This window comes from Trichechus manatus, unplaced genomic scaffold (genome assembly GCF_000243295.1).
Source record: "Trichechus manatus latirostris isolate Lorelei unplaced genomic scaffold, TriManLat1.0 scaffold00172, whole genome shotgun sequence".
Lineage (NCBI taxonomy): Eukaryota > Metazoa > Chordata > Mammalia > Sirenia > Trichechidae > Trichechus > Trichechus manatus.
Genome location: NW_004444108.1, coordinates 2,051,200 through 2,077,194, shown reverse-complemented (window position 1 = coordinate 2,077,194; position 25,995 = coordinate 2,051,200). Strand labels below are relative to the sequence as shown.

Sequence of the window (25,995 nt, the reverse complement as noted above, 5' to 3'; positions counted from 1 at the left end):
AAAAAAAAAAAACACATGGAAACTGAACAACACCTTGCTCAAAAACTACTGGGTTATAGAAGACGTTAAGGATGGAATACAGAAATTCATAGACTCAAATGAGAATGAAAACACATCCTACCAGAACCTTTGGGACACGGAGAAAGCAGTGCTCAGAGGTCAGTGTATAGCAATAAATGCACACATCCAAAAAGAAGAAAGGGCCAAAATCAAAACATCAACCCAACAACTGGAACAAGTAGAAAGACAGCAGCAAAAGAAACTCTCAGGCACGAAAAGAAAGGAAATAATAAGAATTAGAGCAGAATGAAAGGAAACAGAGAATAGGAAAACAATTGAAAGAGTTATCAAGACCAAAAGCTGGTTCTTTGAAAAGATCAACAAAATCGATAAACCATTGGCCAAGGTGACAAAAGAAAAACAGGAGAGGAAGCAAATAACCCATATAAGAAAAGAGATAGGTGACATCACAACAGACTAAACTGAAATTAAGAGAATCATAACAGAATACTATGATAAATCGTACTCTAACAAATTTGAAAACCTAGAGGAAATGGACAAATTTCTAGAAACTCACTACCTAAACTAACACAATCAGAGATAGAACAACTAAATAAACCTATAACAAAAGAAGAGATTGAAAAGGTTATTAAAAAACTCCAAACAAAAAAAAGCGCTGGCCTGGACGGTTTCACTGGTGAATTCTACCAAACTTTCAGAGAAGAGTTAACACCACCACTCCTAAAGGTATTTCAGAGCATAGAAAAGGATGGAATACTACCAAACTCATTCTATGAGACCAGCATAACCCTGATACCAAAACCAGGTAAAGACACAACAAAAAAAGAAAATTACAGACTGATATCCCTCATAAATATTGACGCAAAAATCATCAACAAAATTCTAGCCAATAGAATTTAACAACATATCCAAAAAATAATTCACCATGATCAAATGGGATTTATACCAGTTATGCAGGTATGGTTCAACATTAGAAAAAAAGTCAATGTCATCCATCACATAAATATAACAAAAGACAATTGATGCAGAAAAGGCATTTGACAAAGTCCAACACGCTTTCATGATAAAAACTCTCAGCAGAATAGGAATAAAGGGAAATTCCTCAACATAATTAAGAGCATATATACAAAGCCAACAGCCAACATCATTCTAAATGGAGAGACTTTCAAAGGATTCCCCTTGAGAACAAGGATGCCCTTTATCACCACTCTTATTCAACATTGTGCTGGAGGTCCTGGCCAGAGCAATTAGGCTAGAAAAAGAAATAAAGAGCATCCAAATTGGTAGGGAAGAAGTCAACTTATCTCTGTTTACAGATGATATGATCTTATACACAGAAAACCCCAAAGAATCCACAAAAAAACTACTGGAAGTAATAGAAGATTTCAGCAAAGTTTCAGGATACAAGATAAACATACAAAAATCAGTTGGATTCCTCTACAACAACAAAGAGAACTTCAGAGGCAATCACCAAATCAATACCATTTACAACAGCCCCAAAGAAGATAAAATACTTAGGAATAAATCTAACCAGAGATGTAAAAGACCTATACAGTGAAGACTACAAGACACTACTGCAAGAAACCAAAACAGATCTGCATAAGTGGAAAACAATACCTTGAAAGAGACCTGCATAATTGGAAAAACAACCTTGCTCATGGATAGGAAGACTCGACATTGTGAAAATATCAATTCTACCCAAAGTGATCTACTGATACAATGCAATCCTGATTCAAATTCCAACGATATTTTTTAATAAGATGGAGAAACAAATCACCAACTTCATATGGAAAGGGAAGAGGCCCTGGATAAGTAAAGCATTACTGAAGAAGAAGAACAAAGTGGGAGGCCTCACACTACCTGATTTTAGAAACTATTATACGACCATGGTAGTCAAAACAGCCTGGTACTGGTACAACAGATACATAAACCAATGGAACAGAATTGAGAATCCAGACATAAATTCTTCCACCTATGAGCAGCTGATATTTGACAAAGGCCCAAATCCATTGACTGGGGAAAAGCAGTCTCTTTAACAAATGGTACTGGCATAATTGGATATCCATCTGCAAAAAACTGAAACAAGAACTATGCCTCACACCATGCACAAAAACAAACTCAAAATGGATCAAAAACTTAAATATAAAATCAAAAACGATTAGGATCATGGAAGAAAAAATAGGGACAACAGTAGGAGTCCTAATACCTGGCATAAACAGAATATGAACCATAAGTAACAATGCACAACCACCAGAAGAGAAACTAGATAATTGGGAGCTCCTAAAAATCAAACACTTATGGTCATCAAAAGACTTCACCAAAAGAGTAAAAAAACTACCTACAGACTAGGAAAAAATTTTTGGCTACGACAAATCCTATCAGCATCTAATCTCTAAAATCTATAAGATACTGCAAAACCTCAACAACAAAAGGACAAACAACCCAATTAAAAAATGGGCAAAGGATATGAACAGGCACTTTGCCAAAGAAGATATTCAGCTGGCTAACAGACACATGAAGAAATGCTCACGATCATCAGCCATTAGAGAAATGAAGATCAAAACTACAATGAGATATCATCTCACCCCAACAAGGCTAGCATTAATCCAGAAAATACAAAACAATAAATGCCAGAGAGGTTGTGGAGAGACTGGAACACTTATACACTGCTCGTGGGATTGTAAAATGTTACAACCACTATGGAAATCGATTTCGTTCTTCCTTAAGAAGCTAGAAATAGAAGTACCATATGATCCAGCAATCCTGCTCTTTGGAATATATCCTAGAGAATTAAGAGCCAACACACGAAAGATACGTGCACACCCATGTTCATTGCAGCATTGTTCACAATAGCTAAAAGATGGAAACAACCTAGGTGCCCATCAATGGATGAATGGATAAACAAATTATGGTATATTCACACAATGGAATACTATGCAACAATAAAGAACAATGAATCTGTGAAATATAACATGGAGGAATCTGGAAGGTATTATGCTCAGTGAACTTAGTCAGTCACAAAAGGACAAATATTCTATAAGACCACTATTATAAAAACCCAAGAAAAGGTTTAAATACAGAAGACAACATTCTTTGATGCTTACGAGGGTGGGGAGGAGGCAGACGGGTATTCACTAACTAGAAATTAGACAAGAATTTTCTTAGGTGAAGGGAAGGATAGCACACACTACAGGGGAAGTCAGCACAACTGGACTAAACCAAAGCTAAGAAATTTCCTGAATACAACCAAACACATCCAGGGACACAGTAGCAGGGGTGGGGGTCTGGGGATTATGCTTTCAGGGGACATCTAGGTCAATTGGCATAACAAAGTTTTTCAAGAAAATGTTTTGCATCCCACTTTGGTGAGTGGCATCTGGAGTCTTAAAAGCTGGCGAGGGGCCATCTAAGATGCATCAATTGTTCCCAACCCACCTGGAATAAACGAGAATGAAGAACACCATGGGCACAAGGAAAGTATTAGCCCAAGAGACAGAAAGGGCCACATAAACCAGAGATTTCATCAGCCTGAGACCAGAAGAACTAGACGGTGCCCGGTTGCCACAATGACTACCCTGACAGGGAACTCAACAGAGAGTCCCTGATGGAGCAGGAGAAAAGTGGGGTGCAGAACTCAAATTGTAGTAAAAAGACCAGACTTAATGGTTTAACTGAGACTGGAGGGACCCTGGAAGACGTGGCCCCCGGGCTCTCTGTTAGCCCAAAACTAAAACCATTCCCGCGGCCAACTCTTCAGATGAAGATTAGACTGGACTATGGGACATAAAATGATACTTGTGAACAGTGTGCTTCTTAGCGCAAGTAGATACATGAGATTAAATGAACATCTCTCATCTGGAGGAGAGATGAGAAGGCAGAGAGAGTCAGGACCTGGTTGAATGGACACGGGAAGTCCGGGGTGGAAAGGAAGAGTGTACTGTCACAGTACAGGGAGAGCAAGTAGGGTCACAAAACAAAGTATGTATAAATTTTTGTATGAGAGACTATTTGAATTGGAAACTTTCACTTAAAGCACAACAATAAAAAAAAGAAAATGTAAAAAAATTTAAAAAAAAAGTTGTGCACCTGTAAAAATTAGCAAAAGTGCGTGATATATTTACAAAAAAAAAAAAAAAAAAGCAGCTGCTGAGGTTGCTTATGTACAACCAAACATCTTATGGGATTTGGTTCCTTGGTTTGGAGGTTTAGGGTCATGGTTTTGTGGGGCATTCCAGTTAATTGGCCTAATAATGTGTTTAGTGCTTCTGTTCTACCCCTAGCTCATTTTGTAGTGCCTGGGAACTTAAGAGCTTGCAAGTAGCCATCCAAAGCATGTCAATTGGTTTCTCTTCACCTGTAGCAACAGAGGAAGAAGGAGAGGCAGGAATAGGGGGAGCATATGGAATGTGTGGCTAATTGCCTCCATGAACAACTGCAACCTTTGCCAAGAGACCAGAAGTGCCCAGCTACCATTACTGAACATTTTGCTCAAGGATTCTATAGTAAAATCCTGATCAAAAGGGGGAAAATACAGACAGAATTTCAAATTCCTGTGGATGCTAAACTTTCTGGATGAACTGCTGAAACTATTGCCCTGAGATAATCTTTAAACCCTAAACCAAAAATCTTTACACCTTAAACCTGAAGTCTTCTTAAAACCAAATAACAGTTTAGCTTAACTAGTAAAAAATGTGTGCCTTGAGAATTATGCTCTAAGAACTACCCATACGGGATCAAATTGACAACATCAACTCAAAAGGTTAGATAGGAAACTTAGGGGCTGATGGGGGAGGAACAACTCAGAAAAAGAGGATGAGAATGATTGTACAACTTGAAGAATGGAATCAATGTCACTGAGTTTGCTTGTTTGCTTGTTTGCTGTTGTTTGTTCATTTTAAGAACATCAGATAAATCCTTGAGAGAAAACTGTTAAGTCCACCTCCAAGATGTCATGATTGATTTGGAAACTGAAGCAAGCACTGAAGGCTGGTGGCTGATTCTGTATCCTGGATTGACAGTGGGGTAAGACAATATGACTTGTGGTTGGCACAATTACTAGATAAAAATGATGAACAGTGTTCCCAGGGGAGTTTGAACTATGGTTTGATTACATCAAGAAAATGTGCCAGGAATGCAATTCTTCACAAATTGAGTAATTCATAACAACAAACCCTCTAGGTTGTATTAATGTAAATGATCTAAAAGCTGTAAGTGTATATTCCTTTCCTTGAATTGCCTTGCTTGCCTTAGAGTAAGTCTTTGGTGTAGAGAATGCCAAGGAAGTGCTCATTACATTTTCTACCACCTAGCAGAAATGATGGGAAAAGAATTCCTGATATGCCATGAGATGTGTACACTGGTGTGGAAGACAGTAGGAAAGTACACTGCCGATATAGCTTTAAGTTTCATGAACATTCTGAGAGTCCTTTCAGGAATTTTACTACTAATTCAGGTAGATTCAGTTGATTGAGGTAGAGGAGGGATAAGATGAGGAGAAAGTCAAGACCATACATATTTATAGGAAGCCACATAAGTTGGCTGATACTGAGTCTTGAACTGAGCTTACTCTTAGCAGCTGAGTGAGAAGAGCCACAGAGAGATAGATTGGGGTGCTGGTGACAGTTCTAAAGGTGAGGAATCCCAATCCTCACTTCCAGAGAACACGTTTGCAAGCCTGTCTCTTTTGCTTGCTTTTATTTTCCCCACCAGCAAGATGGGCATTTGATGGTCAGCTATGCGCTCATGGAAGATTACTCCTTGGCAATAATTGTATATATTGATTATTGAATATTGTGCAGACTTTGAGGGCAGGGTGATGTTCTCTAATGGGCTCATTCGCCTGATAATCCTCCAGGTATTATGCCCTTGTATTTTTTCCCCCCTTTGAAGAATGTGAATAGTTTTTTGGTTAAGAATCCTAGAAATAACCTAGAAATCTGATATCAAGTGAATTTGGCTGGCCAGCTTCTTGACTGCAGTTGGGTGAAACAGAGGGTAAGGGAACAGTAGCTTAGACAATAAAAACTCTATCCCTTTTCTTCCTTTTCTGAAATAAATGATCACTTCAAATAAAAAAAATTATTTAAAAAGACTGAGTGCTCTAGATGTAAAATACCTCTGGTCTACCAACTCTCTGAGCCCTAGTGGTGCAGTGGTTAAGAGCTCAGGTTGCTAACCAAATGGTTGACAGTTCAAATCCACCAGCTGCTCCTTGGAAACCATATGGGTTTTTGGGTCAACCAACTCTCTAAGAGCACAAAGCAGATTGAGAAGCCCACTTAAACTCCATGAGGGCGTATTTTTCAATCTGTTGTTGTGTGCCTTGAGTGGATTCTGATTCAATTTGCTCATCAGATATGACCAAAAAGGATGATAGAAAAGGAAGGGCCTACTAGTGAGTGGACTCAATAGAACAATGGATTGGGAAGCTACTTCCAGAAAGCAGAGTAAAAAACCCGTTGGCTTGGAGTCGATTCTGACACACAGCAACCCTCTAGGACAGAGTAGAACAGTCCTATAGGGTTTTCAAGGTTGTAATTCTTAAAGATGCAGACTGCCACATCTTTCTCCCTTGGAGCTGCTGGTAAGTTCAAACCACCCACATTTTGGTTAGCAGCTGAGTGCTTTAACCACTGTGCCACCTGGGCTCCTCTAGAAAGCAGAAGAGGAGGTTCATTTATTATCCCAATGGTAGAGCATCCTTTCAAGGTCAGTCCGGTGGAATTTTAAAACTGATATGAATTAGTGATTTTAAAGGAATCTCTGGGTAGTATAAACACTTAAGTGCTAGACTATTCGCTGAAATGTTGGCAGTTCAAACCCACCCAGAGGCACCTTGAAGACAGGCCTGGCGCTCTGCTTCCGAAAGGTCACAGCCTTCAAAACCCTATGGGGTACAAATGCGATCTTCACCATGAGGCGGAATCAGCTTGAGAGCAACTAACAAGTGATTTTAAAATATTTCCCATTCTTTTCCTTTAAAAATTGAAGTGCTTATCATGGATCTTGTTCCATCGTTGTATGCTAGATGTTTTTTTATGTTTGTGGAGGTGGTGGGGATGGAGAGATAACTGGTCTTTTTAGTTAATAGCTATCTGATCAAAGAAAGCCACATCCAGATGTGAATGTAGGGATTATCATGAGATCCTTGACTTTGGGTCTGATGATAGGATTGCATGGGATAATGGGAGTTGTAAGAGGCCCTGGTGGCACAAGGGGTTAAGCACTCGTCTGCTAACCAAAAGGTTGGCAGTTTGAACTCCCAGCTGCTCCATGGGAGAAAGATATGGCAGTCTGTTTCTGTAAAGATTACAGCCTTGTAAACGCTATGGGGCAGCTCTACTCTGTCCTGTAGTGTCGCTATCGTGTCAGTAGAGGGTTGAGTCTGACTCTACAGCAATGGGTTTTATAGCAGTAGTATTCGCTGGAGAGGGGGGAGTACCTTGCATGAAGAAGGCAAGTGAATATTTGTGACCGAGATTGTGGACCACAATAGACAGTTTTGTCCCCTATAACAGGACTAAACATTTTGACCCATTGCTATATTATGCGCAGTGCCTTTCTGTAGGAGGAGACTACTTCTCTGCTTTTTTGGCAAGATTGGCACTTGCTTTGGCCAAGGAAGTTTGAGTAGAAATGATGTATGCCATTTCCAACTAGAATCTTTAGGAGCCATTGCATGTTTCCCAGATCTCTTGCTCTCTTCTCTGCCACAAAAATAATAAGTCCCTGACGGGGGTTGCTCCATCAGCCTGGGTCCCAGAATGAGAAGACAAATGGAGAAGAGCTGTAGCAGCCAAACCACATCCACCAACATGTAATAAAAGTGGGAAATAAGCTCTTGTTGTTATAATCCACTGAGTATGAGGGTTGTTTGTTATCACAGAATAACCTGGTTAAAGCTGATCAATACATATAGTATACTGTATTCTTCCAAACCTTAAAAAGGGAGCTAGCTAGAAAATTGCATTTATAAAATACCTTCCAAAGAATAACATCTTAAAAACAATTTATAAATAGAAGAGGCTGAGCATGTCCTTGGTGTATGTCTTTATAAAATAACCACTAAGTGTGTCTGTTGGTGAAGTCCTTCAAATTATCAACGTTCAGCTTAAATGTTACCTGCCCTTGATTAGATTCCCCTCTACTTTGCCTTCCCCTGGCCGCTGAGCTCATATATATTAAGCTGATTTTCGTTTTGTATCTGATTGTGTCCCTTCTCTGGACTGACTTCATCGATGGTGTAGACTGGAGCATTTAGGTTTTTTTTTTTTTATCAGACATGCATCCAAAAGGTACATGATAAATGTTTGAAGACTGAATAACTGAGTGAATGAATGCAAACATTCACTGGCATAGCAGAATTATCTAACAAATTGCAAGTCCTCCAAATCAGCATTATAAAGTTTCTAAAATTCTAAATTCTGCCTGATTCTTCTACTATTCTAAAAAATAAGGACTTTGAACTTGAATATGTAGGCCATATGATAAGAAGGTATTAAATAAATCTTATCAAAAATACAATGTTTTAGACTTAATAGTCCTGGGATGCTTTGAGGGAATTTTTATTTGCTATTTCTCATAAAAAGTAAAATCAATAATATTACTTCTAGATAAAAATAAAGGCAACTAATCACAGAAGTTAAACTGTGCTTTAAAATTTAAAGTCACTAAGGCAGTTCATAAACTACATTCCCTAAATATTGCTCTAAATGAAAGCCTAAACATATTTCCATGACTGTGCTTCATTTACACTAGAAGAATATACATTCCTTTGCTAGGCATGTTATGTTTCTAAATTTTGTTTTTAAGCTCATACTAAAGCAAACATAAACACATTATTTGAAATTACATACCTGTCGGCACCACAGTTTACGAAATATTTGCAGATAGGCCAAAACCATAAGACACAGTGGTGCCATGTATGTCACCAGAAAGAAACAGATGTGGTACATCTTGGGGTAAATTTCACCTGGAATGAAAGGCAAAGAAATAAAATCTTATAATTCACAGATTTTTGTTTTAAAGATATATCTCCCAGTGTGTCTTTTGCTGAAAGTATATATCAGTTCTAAAAATCATATACCTTATTTGACTTTGATATCACTGGCAAGGGTGGCTCTATATTGTTATCGAGGGATAATGCTATCACTCCCATGCATTTTATTCTTTTCATTAGTTAAGGAAAGACATGTAGAAACATGAAGGCCCAATTATGTGATCAAATTTGTGGTAAAGGCAATTTAGAATTGGGCTTAACCAATAAAAATTATGGCAATGACCGTAATAATAGATAATACCTTTTGAAAACTTATTCATTAAATTCTTTTTAAAAAATTCCGTTTACTTTGCTGTTGCTGTTGAGAATACACACAGCAAAACATACAGCAATTCAGCACTTTCTACATGCACAATTTAGTGACATTGATTACATTCTTGGTGTCGTGCAACCATTCTCACTCTCCTTTTATGAATTATTCCTCCCCCATTAATATAAACTCACTACCCCCTAAGGTTCCTATCTAATCTTTTCAGTCTCTGTTGTCACTGCTATCCCATATAAATAGTTCTTAATAGAGCATAATGCTCAGGCAGACATTTTTTACCAGTTAAGTTAAACCATTGTTTGGTTTTAAGAAGACTTTAGGGGATATTTTTGGTTTAAAGTTTAAAGATTATCTCAGGACAATAATTTCAGAGGTTCATCCAGCCTCCATGGCTCCAGAAAGTCTAGAGTCCATGAGAATTTGAACATTTAATTCTTAACGAATATATTTTAAACGTATCTATGGGTTTAATTGACTCAGTGGCACACAGCAACAACATGAGTTTAGTATCTTCCACAGTCTTAATTCCATAGTCTGTCTCCAGAGTTTGCTGACTTTATTCTTCCTTCTATAATTCTGCCTTCCTCTTCTCTTGGGTAGACACTATAGTCTTTAGAGAGGACAGCAGGGAACAATTGTTGTTAGGAGGTCTAAGACACCAATCTAAGGCGTCAATTTTAGCCTCTCTCTTGCTAAGGAGGTATTCACCTAGTTCATCAGTCTCTAACTTCCTTTCAACTTTATCATGTAAAACAGGCCAGTTACATAAAAAGCGATGGGATCCAAGCAGCCACACTGGAGACATAACAAACCAGCCTTTCCCTTTGAAGTGCTACAGACTGAGAAGCATTTGGTGAGTCAGTTTCAAAGGAATTGGAAGGTGACCTCAGCACTTCCCAGGCACCTGAGTCGCTCTGAACTTTTATTTGTTTTGAAGATGTCACATGAGCTTCCCACATAAAAATATACCTTTGAAGCTTAGATATCTGTGAAGCCCTGATGTCGGCACCAAACTAACATGAGTGAGTGGAGGAAGGTAGATTTGATAGGTAACTAATTTTTTTTTTCTTTTTTTTTTTTTTGTAGCTGCAGCTATGGATGTGGTAACAGTTAGGAGTTTTACGTAGATGTGAGAGAAAGCTCAAGCTGTGGTTGGTGTATTTATAAATATATGGAAAAATATGTAATTGACTAGTAAATAGATATTACAGTAATGAACAACCACACAGAAAAAAGTCAATCAAGCAAAATTATACTTGCAGGCTAGGATAGATTGTTTAAATAAAGAGATTATTATAGATAATTGGGGAAACATGATAGTCTTCAATTTCTTATTTCATGGTTAGAGTCTAAGCTAATCGATACTATGCCACAAAATTTTAAATTTTATGTGGTGAAACTATCTTTGAAGATTCTTTGTAATTGATAAACAACATATTCAATATATTTTAAGACATTTGTATGTAATCTAGAATGTAGCTCTGGTGGCACAATGGTTAAGCGCTCAGCTGCTAACCAAAGGGTCAGTGGTTCAAACCCACTAACTGGTCTGTGGGAAAAAGATGTGACAGTCTGCTCCCATAAAGATTTACAGCCTCGGAAACCTTATGGGGCAGTTCTACTCTGTCCTATATGTTCTCTATGAGTTGGAATCAACTAACGGCAATGGGTTTGGTTTTAGAATGTAGCTATATGAAATTTATTCTACTTAAATTATTTAATTTAGGAAGCAGTATTTTAAAGATTGACAACTATTAAATATCTATGTCTCTACCCAACTGATGAACACATATAATCCAAATAAAGTCTTGTATATATACCAACCTAACAAATAAGGAGCAAATATGGATCTTTTTTAGTCTTTGAAATCAGAGATTTGAGAGTAATGCTATATATTAAGCAGGCATAAATTAATTTTCCTCAGATGGGTTCAGGTTCATTATTCAGTCAACATATTAATCTAATTATTTAAAATACTACAAACATTTTCACCTTTATACTACACTGATTGGGGATTGAATCGACAGATTAAAAATATTTTTCCAAATACTCAGTTTGTCCTGTCTTTTCAAAGTTTATGAGTTCATTAAAGTTTACCTGAGTCTTTAGTATGTTTTATTATCTTCTTCCTAATAAATGTTTTTGTTACATTCTTACTAATACACATCACACTTGTTTATATACTTTCAAAACCTCAGAATAGGCCAGATGCCATAATTACTTTAACTGGAAAGAAAGCCTCCATTATTATTTTTTATTTTTTCAGACCACCAAAGAACGTTTTTGGCAGTAAGATCCAAGAGGAGAGGGATCATAAATTCCCACTGCCCAGCACAATGTTCTACAAACAGTACATGCTCATTAAACAGCTTGGATGAATTAATAGTGAGACAGTTATATCTTTGATTAATGAGTGTGAAAAAGAGAGTTAGTTTCCTTCAAATATTATCTGTTCCCGTGGAATATGCATTTACAAACCAAGTAATCAACAGAGTGTGGATATTATTCTTGAGCACTTTAAAAATTTTAGAAGTGTAGATTGATATAACTGAAGGAAATGATGAACATATACAAAAGCATATTTCTAAAGATCCTTAAAATAATATCAAGACATTTTACATGTTCTTGAGTGTCTGTTGTATCTGTCAAAAGTTATGGTTTATGATCCTTATTCTGAAGAAGACATAGGCAACAATGAATACAATGAGTTGCAGAAATAATTTATCTATAAACTGTTACATATTTTTGGTAATACTTTCAGTAAAACAGAGCTCTCGGTCATTTTCTACCATGTGTGGGACAGCATATGCAGGATTTTCCCATCTCTGATTTGATAGATGTGGACCAACTGGCCACTTTGCTTTCTGACTGTAGAACAATTATGATAGAATATTTTACTTTCATAGCTACTTTATTACTTTAATTTAGGATTAAGGTGAAAAATACAGGTCATGAATTAACCTCAAGTAGAAGATAATCCACAACAAAATTTTAAAGATTGAGCCAAACAGTATTTGACGTTTAAGGATGCTTAAATTTTAGAGAGCTGACACTATAAAATATAATTTCCCATGGTGTTTTTAGTTTGTGGCTATCATACATATGCCCAAGTTTTAACATTTTATGTTGAACATGTACTTACAAATAATCTACATTAATATGGCTCATGCTATGTAGGAAACTAAATGTCTAATGAGCAAAATGATAACTTGCTTTGAGCTGTTTTGTATTCTTATTGAAAATATTAAGACATTAACAATTCCATTTAATATTTGAAAAGCAAATTTTATAGCTTTTACTATGTTTGATTTTGTGGATGATCAACTCAATTCAATACTGCTTTAATTCTAGCCTTTATAAGCATTTAAAGTAATTATGAGCTACTATAAAATCACTTTCAAATAGATTTTTCTGAATGACTTCTGGAGACTGAGTTTAGATTTTAGGTATTCAACAGTAATTGCTTACTTTAGGAATATATCCATGCTAGACCTAGATAATAAAATACTAGAAGTAAAAATTAGTTTATACATTTATTGCCCAAAGGTAATTAAAAAATATATATAAATGGCTATTTACGTCATCAGAAAAACTGACAGGATTCCATAGCTTTGTAATCTTTTTGTTAATGGGGATCAATACTCCTTAATCATTCAGGGCAATGCCCCCCCAAAAAAAAAGTTTATAAAAGCATCCTACAAAGTTGTAAGTGAAATAAATTGCCAAAATACTTTAGAGAAAATGCTACTGATTTTGTCATCAGTTGACAAAAAAAAAGAATTCCATTGCCATGGAGTCTATTCCGACTATAGCTAACCTACAGGACAGAGTAGAACGGTCCCATAGGGTTTCCAAGGAGCAGCCGGTGGATTCGAACTGCCAACCTTTTGTTTAGCAGCAGAGCAGTTAACCACTATGCCACCAGGGCTCCTAGTTGAAAGATAGGTGGGTATTTTATCTAATCACCATCAACATGAACTTAAAGAATCCCAATTCTTTGAGTCAGAAGCTATAGATTTAAATGCACTTGTTGCTTTATAATATTGAGCAAATAATTTAGTCTCTCCTGGTCGCACAGTGATTAAAGTGCTCAGCTGCTAACTAAAAGGTCAGCAGTTTCAACCCACCAGCTGCTCCATGGGAGAAAGATGTGACAGCCTGCTTCTGTCAAGATTTACAGCCTTGGAAACCCTATGGGATGGTTCTGCTCTGTCGTAGAGGGTTACCATGAGTTGGAATCAACTAGACGACAGTGAGTTTTTGGTTTTTCAGTCCTCAGCTTCCTCATGAAGGAAGTAAATGAGTGCAAACAAGAAACCTTTAGGCTCTTTTCCAAATATAACCCATTGTAAAGGAATTGCATGAGAGACTTCGCCATCTGTCCCCAGCCCACATTTCTAAACTCAGTTCCTTAGACTGCCTGAACTTACATACCAGCAACTACAAGTCTGGAGCTTTTCCATTCTTTTTCAAGATATGGTACCATTGTGTGGGTTTTCTTCCTTCCTGGGACACCTCATTCTCTTTACCCACCTGGAGCACTCCTGCTCACTCCTGAATGCTTTGCTGAAATCTTAGCAACTACTCTGTAAACTTTTGCTGAAATGGCCAGAATTGAGTTTTATTCTCTCATTTGTGTTCCTAGCATTTTGAATACTAATCACACTATAAACGTTTGTTTATTTGCCTTTCAGCCTCACTCTATAGAATGTGTTTCCTCAGTCAGAGTCTATTTCCCTCTAGGTTGGCACAAAGCCTGGCATATTCTAAATACTCAAGATGTTGTTTACAATATCAAATAAACGGAAATTAAGATACTTAAGAAATACCCCTACCATTCTGGAACTTTCCATTCATTTTATTTTGGTCTGCACTGTTTGTGGAGAAAATTGTGAAAATCTAATGATCCAAAGAAAAATACAGCAAAAGAATCACAATGTTAGAAAGGAAAGTGGAATTTCAATGAAAGAGGGATATTTAGTGCTTGAGATAGTAGTAAATTATAAATGTTCAGTTATTGTAGATCTTTCAAAAATATATGAAATAATCCCAATGTATTTTAGATTTTAAGTTGCTGCAGTAAAAGCACATAGCACCAAATTTTTCAGATCCTGACTTTTTCTCTTTTCAGTGTTCCAGTGCAAGTTACTTGTAGGAATTACCATAAATTCAAAGATTCAAATACTGGAAAATATCAGATCTACAATCAATCCCTGGAGTACTCTACTTTTATAATTTATCTTTATAATAAACATAAATGATCATCTTTCTAATAAAAGTAAATGCTTTCCTAATGTTCAAATTCCCTAAATATAGCCATTGTTACATAGTTAGAAGAGATCAGATTCTTTTTCTTGAAGAGACCAGATTCTACTTCCTATGATTTCATGTGATAATTTTGTAACTAGTGCATTTTATGCAAAAATGCAGGGTGGCTATTTTATTTTTCTGCCCACTCTTTGGTGTGTCCAGATCTCGGCCATCACCAGGCATTACTTACAGAAGAACCTCAGTGACCCTACTGAGAGTCATGAACCAAAGGAGCATAAGGCCTCCAAACTTCTGCTTCTTTAAATTTCAATAGCATACTTATCAGGATGGGAAACCTGAAAAGATTCATAACTAAAATAATTCTTAAATCAGATAGTAATTATCCCAGCGGTTAAAAAACAAAACAAACAAAAAACTGCCATCCAGTCGATTCTGACTCGTGGTGATCCCATGTGTGTCAGAGCAGAACTGTGCTTCACAGGGTTTTTAATGGCTAATATTTTGGGAGTAGATTGCCAGGACTTTCTTCCTATGTGCCTCTGGGTGGACTCAAACTTCCAAGCTTTTTGTTAGCAGCCAAGTGTATTAACTGTTTACACCTCCCAGGGACATCCCAGTGGTTGTTGTTGTTGTTGTTAGGTGCTGTTGAGTCCATTCCGATTCATAGCTATCCTGTGTACAACAGAACGAAACAATGCACTGTCCTGCACCATCCTTACAATCTTTTTTATGTTTAAGCCCATTGTCGCAGCCACTGTGTCAATCCATCTCATTGAGGGTCTTCCTCTTTTTTGCTGATCCTCAACTTTACCAAGCATGATGTCTTCCAGGGACTGATCCCTCCTAATAACATGTGTAAAGTATGTGAGACATAGTCTTGCCATCCTTGCTTCTAAGAAGAATTCTTGTCGTACCTCTTCCAAGACAGATTTGCTCGTTCTCTTGGCAGTCCATGGTATATTCAGTATTCTTTTCCAATACCACAATTAAAAGGTGTCAATTCTTCTTCTGTCTTCTTTTTTTGTTGTTCAGATTTCACACGCATGAGGAGATCAAAAACACCGTGGCTTGGGTCAGGCGCATCTTAGTCTTCAAGGTGACATCTCTACTTTTCAACACTTTAGAGAGGTCTTTTGCGGCAGAGTTGCCCAATGCAATGCGTCTTTTGATTTCTTGACTGCTGCTTCCATGAGTGTTGAATGTGGATACAAGTAAAATGAAACCCTTCACAACTTCAATCTTTTCTCCATTTATCATGATGTTGCTTATTGGTCCAGTTGTGAGGATTTTTGTTTTCTTTATACTGAGGTGTAATTTATACTGAAGGCTGTGGTCTTTGATCTTTGTCAATAAGTGCTTCAAGTCGTCTTCACTTTCAGCAAGCAAGGTTGTGTCATCTGCATATTGCAGGTTGTTAATTAATCTTCCTCCAATCCTGATGCTCCGTTCTTCTTCATATAGTCCAGTTTCTCAGATTATTTGCTCAGCATACAGATTGAATAGGTGTGGTGAAAGGATACAACCCTGACGCACACCTTTTTTACTTTCAACCACGCAGTATCTCCTTCTGTTCAAAGGACTGCCTCTTGATCTATGTATAGGTTCCTCATGAGGACAATTAAGTGTTCTGGAATTCCCATTCTTTGCAATGTTATCCATAATTTGTTATGATCCACACAGTCAAATGCCTCTGCATAATCAATAAAATACAAGTAAACATCTTTCTGGTATTCTCTGCTTTCAGCCAGGATCCATCTGACATCAGCAATGATATCCCTGGATCCATGTCCTCTTCTGAATCCAGCTTGAATTTCTGGCAGTTCCCTGTTGATATACTGCTGCAGTTGCTTTTGAATAATTTTCAGTAAAATTTTACTGATATTAATGATATTGTTCTACATTTTCCACATTAGGCTGGATCACCTTTCTTGGGAATAGGCATAAATATGGATCTCTTCCAGTCAGTTGGCCAGGTAGCTGTCCTCCAAAATTCTTGGAATAGGCGAGTGAGCACTTCCAGTGCTGTATCTGTTTGTTGAAACATCTCAATTCGTATTCCGTCAGTTCCCAGAGGCTTGTTTTTCACCAGTGCCTTCAGTGCAGCTTGGACCTCTTCCTTGAGTATGATTGGGTCCTGATCATATGCTACGTCCTGAAATGGTTGAAAGTCGGCCGATTCTTTTTGGTATGGTGACTTTGTGTATTCCTTCCATCTTCTTTTGATGCTTCCTGTGTTGTTTAATATTTTCCCCCATAGAATCCTTCAGTATTGCAACTTGAGGCTTGAATTTTTTTCTTTAGTTCTTTCAGCTTGAGAAATGCTGAACATGTTCTTCCCTTTTGGTTTTCTATCTCCAGGTCTTTACACGTATCATTATAATACTTTACTTTGTCTTCTCAAGCCATCCTTTGAAATCTTCTGTTCAGCTCTTTTACTTCATCATTTCTTCTTTTCGCTTTAGCTACTGGACGTTCAAGAGCAAGTTTCAGAATCTTTTCTGACATCCATTTTGGTCTTTTCTTTCTTTCCTGTCTTTTTAATGACCTCTTGTTTTCTTCATGTATAATGTCCTTGATGTCATTCCACAACTCGTCTGGTCTTTGGTCATTAGCGTTCAACGCATCAAATCTATTCTTGAGATGGTCTCTAAATTCAGGTGGGATATACTCAGGTTGTACTTTGGCTATCATGGACTTGATCTAATTTTCTTCAGTTTCAACTTGAACTTGCATATGTGCAATTGGTGGTCTGTTCGGCAGTTGGCCCCTAGCCTTTTCTGACAGATGATATTGAGCTTTTCCATCGTCTCTTTCCACAGATGTAGTCGATTTGATTCCTATGTATTCCATCTGGCAAGGTCCACGTATATAGTATCCATTTATGTTGCTGAAAAAAGGTATTTACAATGAAGAATTCTTTGGTCTTGCAAAATTCCATCATGAGATCTCTGGCATCATTTCTATCACCAAGGCCATGTTTTCCAACTACCAGTCCTTCTTGTTTGTTTCCAATTTTTGAATTCCAATCACCAATAATTATCAATGCACCCTGATTGCATGTTCGGTCAATTTCAGACTGCAGAAGTTGGTAAAAATCTTCAGTTTCTTCATCTTTGGCGTTGGTAGTTGGTGCATAAATTTGAATAATAGTTGTATTAACCGGTCTTCCTTGTAGACATATGGATATTATCCTTTCACTGACAGTGTTGTACTTCAGGATAGATCTTGAAATGTTCTTTTTGACAATGAATGCAACGTCATTTCTCTTCAAGATGTCATTCCCGGCAGAGTAGATCATATGAGTGTCTGATTCAAAATGGCCAATATCAGTCCATTTCAGCACACTAATGTCTAGGATATCAATGTTTTATGTGTTCCATTTCATTTTTGATGATTTCCAACTTTCCTAGATTCATACTTCATACATTCCACGTTCCAATTATTAATGGATGTTTGAAGCTCTTTCTTCTCATTTTGAGTCGTGCCATATCAGCAAATGAAGGTCCTGAAAGCTTGACTCCATCCATGCCAATAAGGTCGACTCTACTTTGAGGAGGCAGCTCTTCCCCAGTCATCTTTCGAGTGCCTTTCAGCCTGGAGTTCTCATCTTTCAGCAATATATCAGACAATGTTCCACTGCTATTCATAAGTTTTTCACTGGCTAATTCTTTTCAGAAGTAGACCGCCGGGTCCTTTTTCCTAGTCTGTCTTAGTCTGGAATCTCAGCTGAAACCTGTCGGCCATGGGTGGCCCTGCTGGTGTTTGAATTCCAGTACATAGCTTCCAGTAACACAACAACATACAAGCCCCGACAGTATGTGTTGCTGTGATCCCAGTGGTAGAGCTAATCAATTTAATATATCATGAAAAAATAAAGCAATTTAAATAATTTCATTCAAGAATAGCATAGCTCCACATACTCACCTCCAGTCAGGCTCCCGGGCAGGATCTGGTATTTAAAATGAAAAAGCCAATAGTATTTGAGCCTCATTAGAGAAACTGACAGACACCCTGGTGGTGTAAATGGTTAAATGCTTGACTGCTAACCAAAAGGTTGATGGTGGTTTGAATCCACCAACAGTTCTGTGAGAGAAAAAGACCTGGCAATCTGCTTCCATAAAGATTTCAGCCCAGGAAACCCAATGGGGCAGTTCTACTCTGTCCTATAGGGTTGTTAGGAATTGAATTTGACTCGAAAGCACACAACAACAACAAGGCAACCTGACACTTGAGATAGCACAAATTAAACCAACTTCTGAAATGCTAGTTATTCCATAATGCATATTTGGATTTGTATAACTGAACGCTTTTTGTTTTAAAGAATTTAAAAAAAAAAACTAGCAATCAAATCTGAGTTGTAGAATAGGCTCCTTTCAGTCCCTATCTGAAAAATATTAAAACTAAGAAATAGTGCATGGCATTTCCAAAGGACAGATAGATGGAGTTAATCCATGACATTGTCTGGGGTTTCAACTTGGTTTATACATTTTTGCAAAACTGTATTAACAAAGGCCAATAAAAAATACAAGCCCAGCTTTACAATGTGTATGTTAATCTAATTTTCAGTTTGCAGCTGTGATATAAATGTTAGCTTATAGGCCGTAATATACTTACCACCCCAGCGCTCATCACACACTGTAAAGAGAGTGGTTTTATTGGCTAAGCCGGGGAGCATGGTGCTGCACTCCATGACAATGGCCTGAGGAATCATTATAATGCAGGAGACAATCCAGATGATGACAATGCTGTTCCTGGCCCGCTTGGCTGTGCTCTTAAACATCAAAGGGTGACAGATTGCATACCATCGATCCAAGGCTATGCAGCTCAGGGTAAGGACAGACACAGAGACTGACACCGTCTAGACAAAAATAGAACACAGTACTAGAGAATCACCAGGTATTAAATGGATCACTCTTAATATTTTTACCATCTTAGAGAGTCGCAAATGATAACCAGATTCAAAATTGCCAAAAAGCAATCCATTCAAGTGCTTTCTATTTTAAAAACGTGCCCAAAAGACAATAATTTAACTTTAGATATGTTTTCGGAGAAAAATATGTTTCTTATTAAACATAAAAAATGCTATGAAAACACTGTAGTGTTTATGTCAGACATTTTAATTCATAACAGCAGTCTTTAAAGAATTACTGTCATTATTTTGTTTTGCAACTTTTCCATTGAGAGAAGAGAGTATAACCTCAAATGGGTAAAAAAAAAAAAAAAGACATATGTTTATACTAAACTAGAAAACTCTCTTTCACTTCCTTATAGAGCAAATAATATGACATTTTTTTTCTGTTTTTAATTACCATATAGAAATTTAACTGCAATTGCATTTAGCCAGCCTTTTAAATACTAAGTACCTCATGTCATATTTTCAAATAACAAGGGCTGTCTATGCATCCGTTCATTTCCAACATGTGACACACTAAGGAAAGCAGGGACCCCATTACTGACAATTCTGTCCATGGATCCCCTCACCATAGTTTGCTCACTGCTAGTACGAACAAGTTGCCTCTAAAAATCATGTAGGTTCATCCAGTCCACAATTCTACATAATAAAAAATGTCATAAATGATTCTTGGAACTTTAAGGAAAAAATAAAGAAATACGTCAAGCATGCCAAAACCCACGGACTTTAGAAGTATAATTCAGTTTATGTTATTATACTTAATGTACTCTACTGGGATATCATTGGTTCAGATATCACTTTCAACTCCAGCTTTTCAGATGTGACCCTTTCTCTTTTCCATTATTATTTTTTTAATTATTGCAGATTCCTATTTATTTTCTTCTCAATATTTTACACAGGATATAATTATTTTGTTGCATTTACTTATTTATTGACTGGCTCTATTAGAACAAAGTTCTGTGGCAGGGGAGGCTGCTGCTTCTTTTTTTTTTTTTTTTTTCCCCCACTGTTGTGTCCCTAGTTCCTGGTACCGTGTTTGATGTCCATTAAATACTTAATAAATATGTTTTGAATCGATGAGTATTGGTCAGCCTTAACCTAAGAAAATGGATGGTTTCTGGTCATCTTCTTTTTTGTGTCCTAAGTGTTTCTTATCCCACAGTATATGGCAAAGGTGAGTATCTCTGCTTCTTACATGAGGGCCATTGATTATTTTTATGTGACTGTAGGTGCATATGAGTGACTGAGATTTAAGGATCAGCATAGCACAGGAGAAAGGGCTCTGGGTAGACTTTAGGATGACCTATTTCTTATTTTCTGCACAATGTTAGGTCACCCACTTTACAACTTTAGGCTTAGTGTGGTTTTTCCTGTAAAATAAGGAAATTGACAGAATAAGATTCTTTCCAGCTCTGATCCTCTTGATTCTCTCTGGGAGAGGCAGCAGAGTGTAGTTATAGTCTATTCCGGAACCAGGTTTCCTGGACATGAATCCCATCTCACCACTCACTAAATGTGTGATCTTGGGTAAGTCACATAACTGCTCTGTTTCAGTTTCTTCATTTGTAAAATGTGAATGCGAATAATATCCAACCATGGAATTATAGGGAGAATTAGTTGGGATGTAAAATGCCTAGCACAGTGCCTGGCAGAGGGTTGATAGTATGTAAGCGTTTGCTATAATAGAGTATGGTGACAATGATGACAATTGCACTATAAGTTTTTCCTTCTATTCCCAAACCTAGAGTCCTGGATTTTAACCAGAGCAGACTGATTTTCAGTGCAGAATAGTCTTAGAAATTACAAGGAAAGGCCTAAGTATACGGAATTCTTAAAGGTTAATTTCATTTTTAAGTTGGAGCCGTGGTGGCGAAGTGGTTAAGAGCTTGGCTACTCATCAAAAGGTAGGCAGTTCAAATCCTCCAGCCACTCCTTGGAAACCCTGTGGGACAATTCTACTCTGTCTTGTAGGGGTTATGAGTCGGAATTGACTCCACTGCAATGGATTTGGTTTTTGGTTTTAGGTTGGTTGATGAGTCCCTGAGTTGCACAAATGGTTAAGCACTTGCCTACTAATGGAAAGGTTGGTGGTTTAAGTCCACCCAGATGCACTTGGAAGAAAGACCTGGTAATCTACTTCTGAAAAATCAGCCATGAAAACCCTATGGGGCACAGTTCTACTCCGCTACATAGGGTTGCCATGAGTCGGAATCAACTTGACAGCAACTGGTATGGTGGTATAGGTTGGTTGAAGTGTCCTGGAAATGACTTGGTGTTACCTTAGAGTGTATTTAAGCCTCCTTCTCAAACCCATCCCACACAGCCTCAATTCCTTCCCTGCAAGTAGAAGTGTACAGAAGTGTTCATCAATGCTTAGTGGTTTATTATTCATGAATTCTAATCATCCAGGGTGAATGGGATAGAAGCGGTGTGGTTCAAATTTGAACATCATTTCTAGTATTTTCTTCTACTATTGAGGTAGTAATAATTCAAGTAATAATTCAAATCAGTTCACTTGAATGACTGACATCCAGTGCCAACAGTGAGCCAGGGTGCAGTGCCTCTCTGTCTCATGGAAAAGCAGGAAAATATACTACTTGTGTGGTTAATCTAACAGTGGAAACCATTGAATGGCTCCTTTGCAATTACTGATTTAACATTCACTGTTTCAACTAATACATTTGCTGGTATATTAGGCACAGAAGGCTACAAGTTGCATCCAATTTAAAATATTTTGGGGAGGTGATAAAAAATTGCATGTTATCATGAGCAATTCTAAACAAGAGTTTTGTTGCTGCTTTTTACTCCTGGAAGTATATTCTGGGTGCCTTTTTCATTTTGATTCTGGTATTAGCTCAAGTTGGCCAGTTAATAAATGATTTGAGAAATGAATCCAGTGTGTTTTATGAATGCTGTGAATAAAGTGAAATGAAATGATGTGAAATTTCTTCCGCCTTCAGGTGCTTGAACACCCATACAACAGGCTCACTCTACACAGGGTCACATTTGGAGACTCTATTTTTGTAGGGAAGAAGTCTCTTTTATGCTGGCATTTAGGTATCCCAAAAGGACTTCAAAGACCCATCACAAGTAGAAATGGAAATTCTGCTAAATCAAAGATTTAAAGGATAGACACTGTCATGGATTGAATCGTGTCCCCCCAAAATATCTATCAGCTTGGCTGGGTCTTGATTCTCAGTATTGTATGATTGTGTACCATTTTGTAAATCTGATGTGATTTCCTTACGTGTTGTAAACTCTATCACTATGATAAGGTTATATGTGATCTCCTTATGTGTTGTAAATTCTGTCACTGTGACGAGGTTATACTGGTGAGCTTTACAAGATTAGATAGTGTCTTAATCCAATCTCCTTTGAGATTTAAAAGAGAGAAGTGAGCAGAGACACAGGGGAACCTCATACCACCAAGAAAGCAGTGCCGGGAGCAGAGCGCGTCCTTTGGACGTGAGGTTCCTGTGCTGAGATGCTCCCAGACCAAAGGAAGACTGATGACATGGACCTTCCTCCAGAGCCAACAGAGAGAGAAAACCTTCCCCTGGAGCTGTTGCCCTGAATTTGGACTTGTAGCTTGCTGGACTGTGAGGGAATAAATTTCTCTTTGTTGAAGCCATCCACTTGTGGTATTTCTGTTACAGCAGCACTAGATGACTGAGACAGACACCAATAATTTGGAGGGGGGCAAATTGTGACTGAGAGAATGAGTGAGCCTGTCCCACCACCCAGCAGCTATACCCCACCACCCACATCTCAGCTTGTTTTTGTTCTTCTTTTCCTGCCATTTCCAATGCAGGGCTTTTTTCTGCAGTGACACATTTTATGTTTCTATGCAAAAAAAAAATCACTCTGAAAAAGTAGCCAACTGCTCTATCAGTGTTGGAAAAGAACTGAAATGTATGATAATTTTTTCCAAGAAATATACGATAACCATTCAGCAAATAGCATAATAAATGTTAATGGTCTTGGATTTATAGAATTATTAAAGATACAAAAGGGTCGCTTTAATTATTGAGCTAAGCTTTATTACATTGATGAGACTTTTAAGATTTTTGCAAGTTTTTTGAAGTGTTACAGTATATCACCTATAAATATAAAGGTTATTTTGCACTGTATTTAGAAGAAAAAGAACATACAATTCATAGCAAATTAGTAAATGTTCAAATAATCTTAAATGTAACCAAATGACTTAAAAATCTGGCTGAGCATTATGTAATATGTTTTTAAACATTCAGTAGAACATAAGTATCATATCAGAAATAAAAACCATCAGTTTTAGACAGAACATCATACCTATGGGGAAAAAAATTGACTCAAATTTAAATGATGGGCTTAGTGCTCCTTGACCCTCTCTCTTCCATTTGCAAACATTCTGTGGAAAAGGGGCAATACATACTGAGATAATATGAATACACTGGACTAGTTTTACCGGTGCCCCAATCTCTGTGCATTTACAACTTTCCGTCAAGAGGTAATGTTGAGTAAGGTAATGAATGAACCTGTTCTTTTCCATCTGATTCAGCTCTTGTGGTTACTCAGTCGTTTCCTCCTTGACCCATGGAGAAGAGAATCAACTGAGATGTTGACTAGACTAGACACTGCTTATAAAGAAGCAGACAGATAAGGATGTTCCTTCGACTGCAGAACTTGTCAGTGAATCGTGCTGTGTGAAAGAGCACTCTCAATGCTTTAAGAGTGACCCATGTCCTGCATCATATACTGCTTACAGGCTTCTTCCAGTCTGTCTTCTATCACTCATGGAGAACCCTGGAATAACTAGTGTATAAGAAAGTGTCACTGTGCATTAGAACAGGACCACACCTGCCATAGCGTGATGCTCCCCCCCTTCACTACTTGCCCCACTGAAAAACCAAAAACCAAACCCATTGCAAACTGCCCTATAATGTTTCCGAGGAGTATCTGGTGGATTCGAACTGCCGACCTTTCTGTAGCATCTGAACTCTTAACCACTGCTGGGAAATCTTCTGCTTTACACTGGGAGCATGAATGTCCTCATCCCTTTGAAGATTCTGGGCAAATGGAGTCATCCTGAAACTTACGAGGGTCCCCAAATTCCCACCTGCGAGATTACTGGAACCAAGACAAATAAAAAGGTTACCAGAAGTACCACAGAGATAAGTGAAATATTAGCATTTTTTGCTATTTATGATTGCCCCATGTCGCCATGCAAAAACCATCAGAGCCGTCTCTTATTGATTTTAGTTCTATGAGGATATTTTTCTCTTTTGTTCAATGTGCTATTTCTCGCTTTCAAAAAAAAATTGCTATGGTTCATGTTTGTAATTCATTCACGGTTTTCAGCAGATCAAACTAACCTTATAATTAAACTTAATGTTTGCATGAAGCTTATAACTCTACTGGCCTTTTCCACTTACTATTCTATCAATGATATCAGAGTCACCATGACCTGAAAAAAATGATCATTTCCCTTTTTAAGAGGTCACTGAAGAACTACTGAGCTGAAGATCTCTTTGTAATATCTCAGTTGCAAGAGCCTATGCAATATAATTTCGAGTAATGTGCTATTTCTGGCCTCATCCCACTTTTTGTTTTTGGGAGCATATGTTGAGTTCTCGCAAATCTTACGATCACAATGCGGGTGAATTGATGAAGTAAGGACTGAGGGGGATGGCTTATGGGAAGACAAGTAGAGAGTGGCTACCTTCTCCTTCTCTGCCTCAACTCAGAGGGGAGAATTCCACAGTACATCCCTTTGAGTACTGTGGCTGGGGCCATTAGCTCGGGAGTCTTTTCTTCAAAGCTCTTAGAGCTATTGGAAAATTAATCAGAAAATTACTTTCTGAAAGTATTTTCAATTTCTAGTAGGAGGCTAAGTTATAGAAAGACTGCTTTCTATATTGAGCAATAAAACATCTGATTATGATAGTGAAGATGATGATGATAACTGATGTTTATTGAGAACTTACTATGTTTTTATAAGATTATCGTCTTGCAGAGGGTGATTCTGTGCCATATGATTTACGTAAAGTAGCTAAGAAAAATATATAAACAATCTTATGGGATAGCTATTATTAAAATTATTATCGCTTTTAAATACATGAATCACAAAGAGTTTATGTATTTGGTCCAATGCCATACAGTCAGTGAATGACAGAACATAGATTCCAAGCCTGATATTTGACTTAAGAACCTTCAATAAAGCCTGTTTGTTACATTGCTTTGACTATATAGCTCTTAATTCCTCAGTATGAAATGAAACCACTTATAAAAACAGATAGCCTGTGATTATTTGGCCTGAGTGAGACCTCAATCATCAATTTGCTCAAGCTCTTTATTTTACAATGAGGAAATTAAGGATAAAAAAAGTAAAAAGCTCATAGGGCAACATTTGTAGTAACTGTTAAATGAGAAACTATTTTGTTCTGTAAGCCTTCATCTTAAGTGAGAATAACAGCACAATTGGAAGAG

General features: G+C 37.4%; 1 protein-coding gene across 1 annotated transcript in view; it reads right to left on the bottom strand.

The window, feature by feature from the left end:
* Positions 1-25,995, bottom strand: part of HCRTR2 (hypocretin receptor 2) — a 126,024-nt gene that overhangs the window by 26,502 nt on the left and 73,527 nt on the right. Inside the window, exons 3-4 of the mRNA XM_004386821.3 lie at positions 19,233-19,476; positions 8,877-8,992 (exon numbers count right to left, since the gene is read on the bottom strand). Of these exons, the coding sequence (XP_004386878.1) occupies positions 8,877-8,992; positions 19,233-19,476 (360 nt within the window). The remainder of the gene's footprint in view (positions 1-8,876; positions 8,993-19,232; positions 19,477-25,995) is intronic.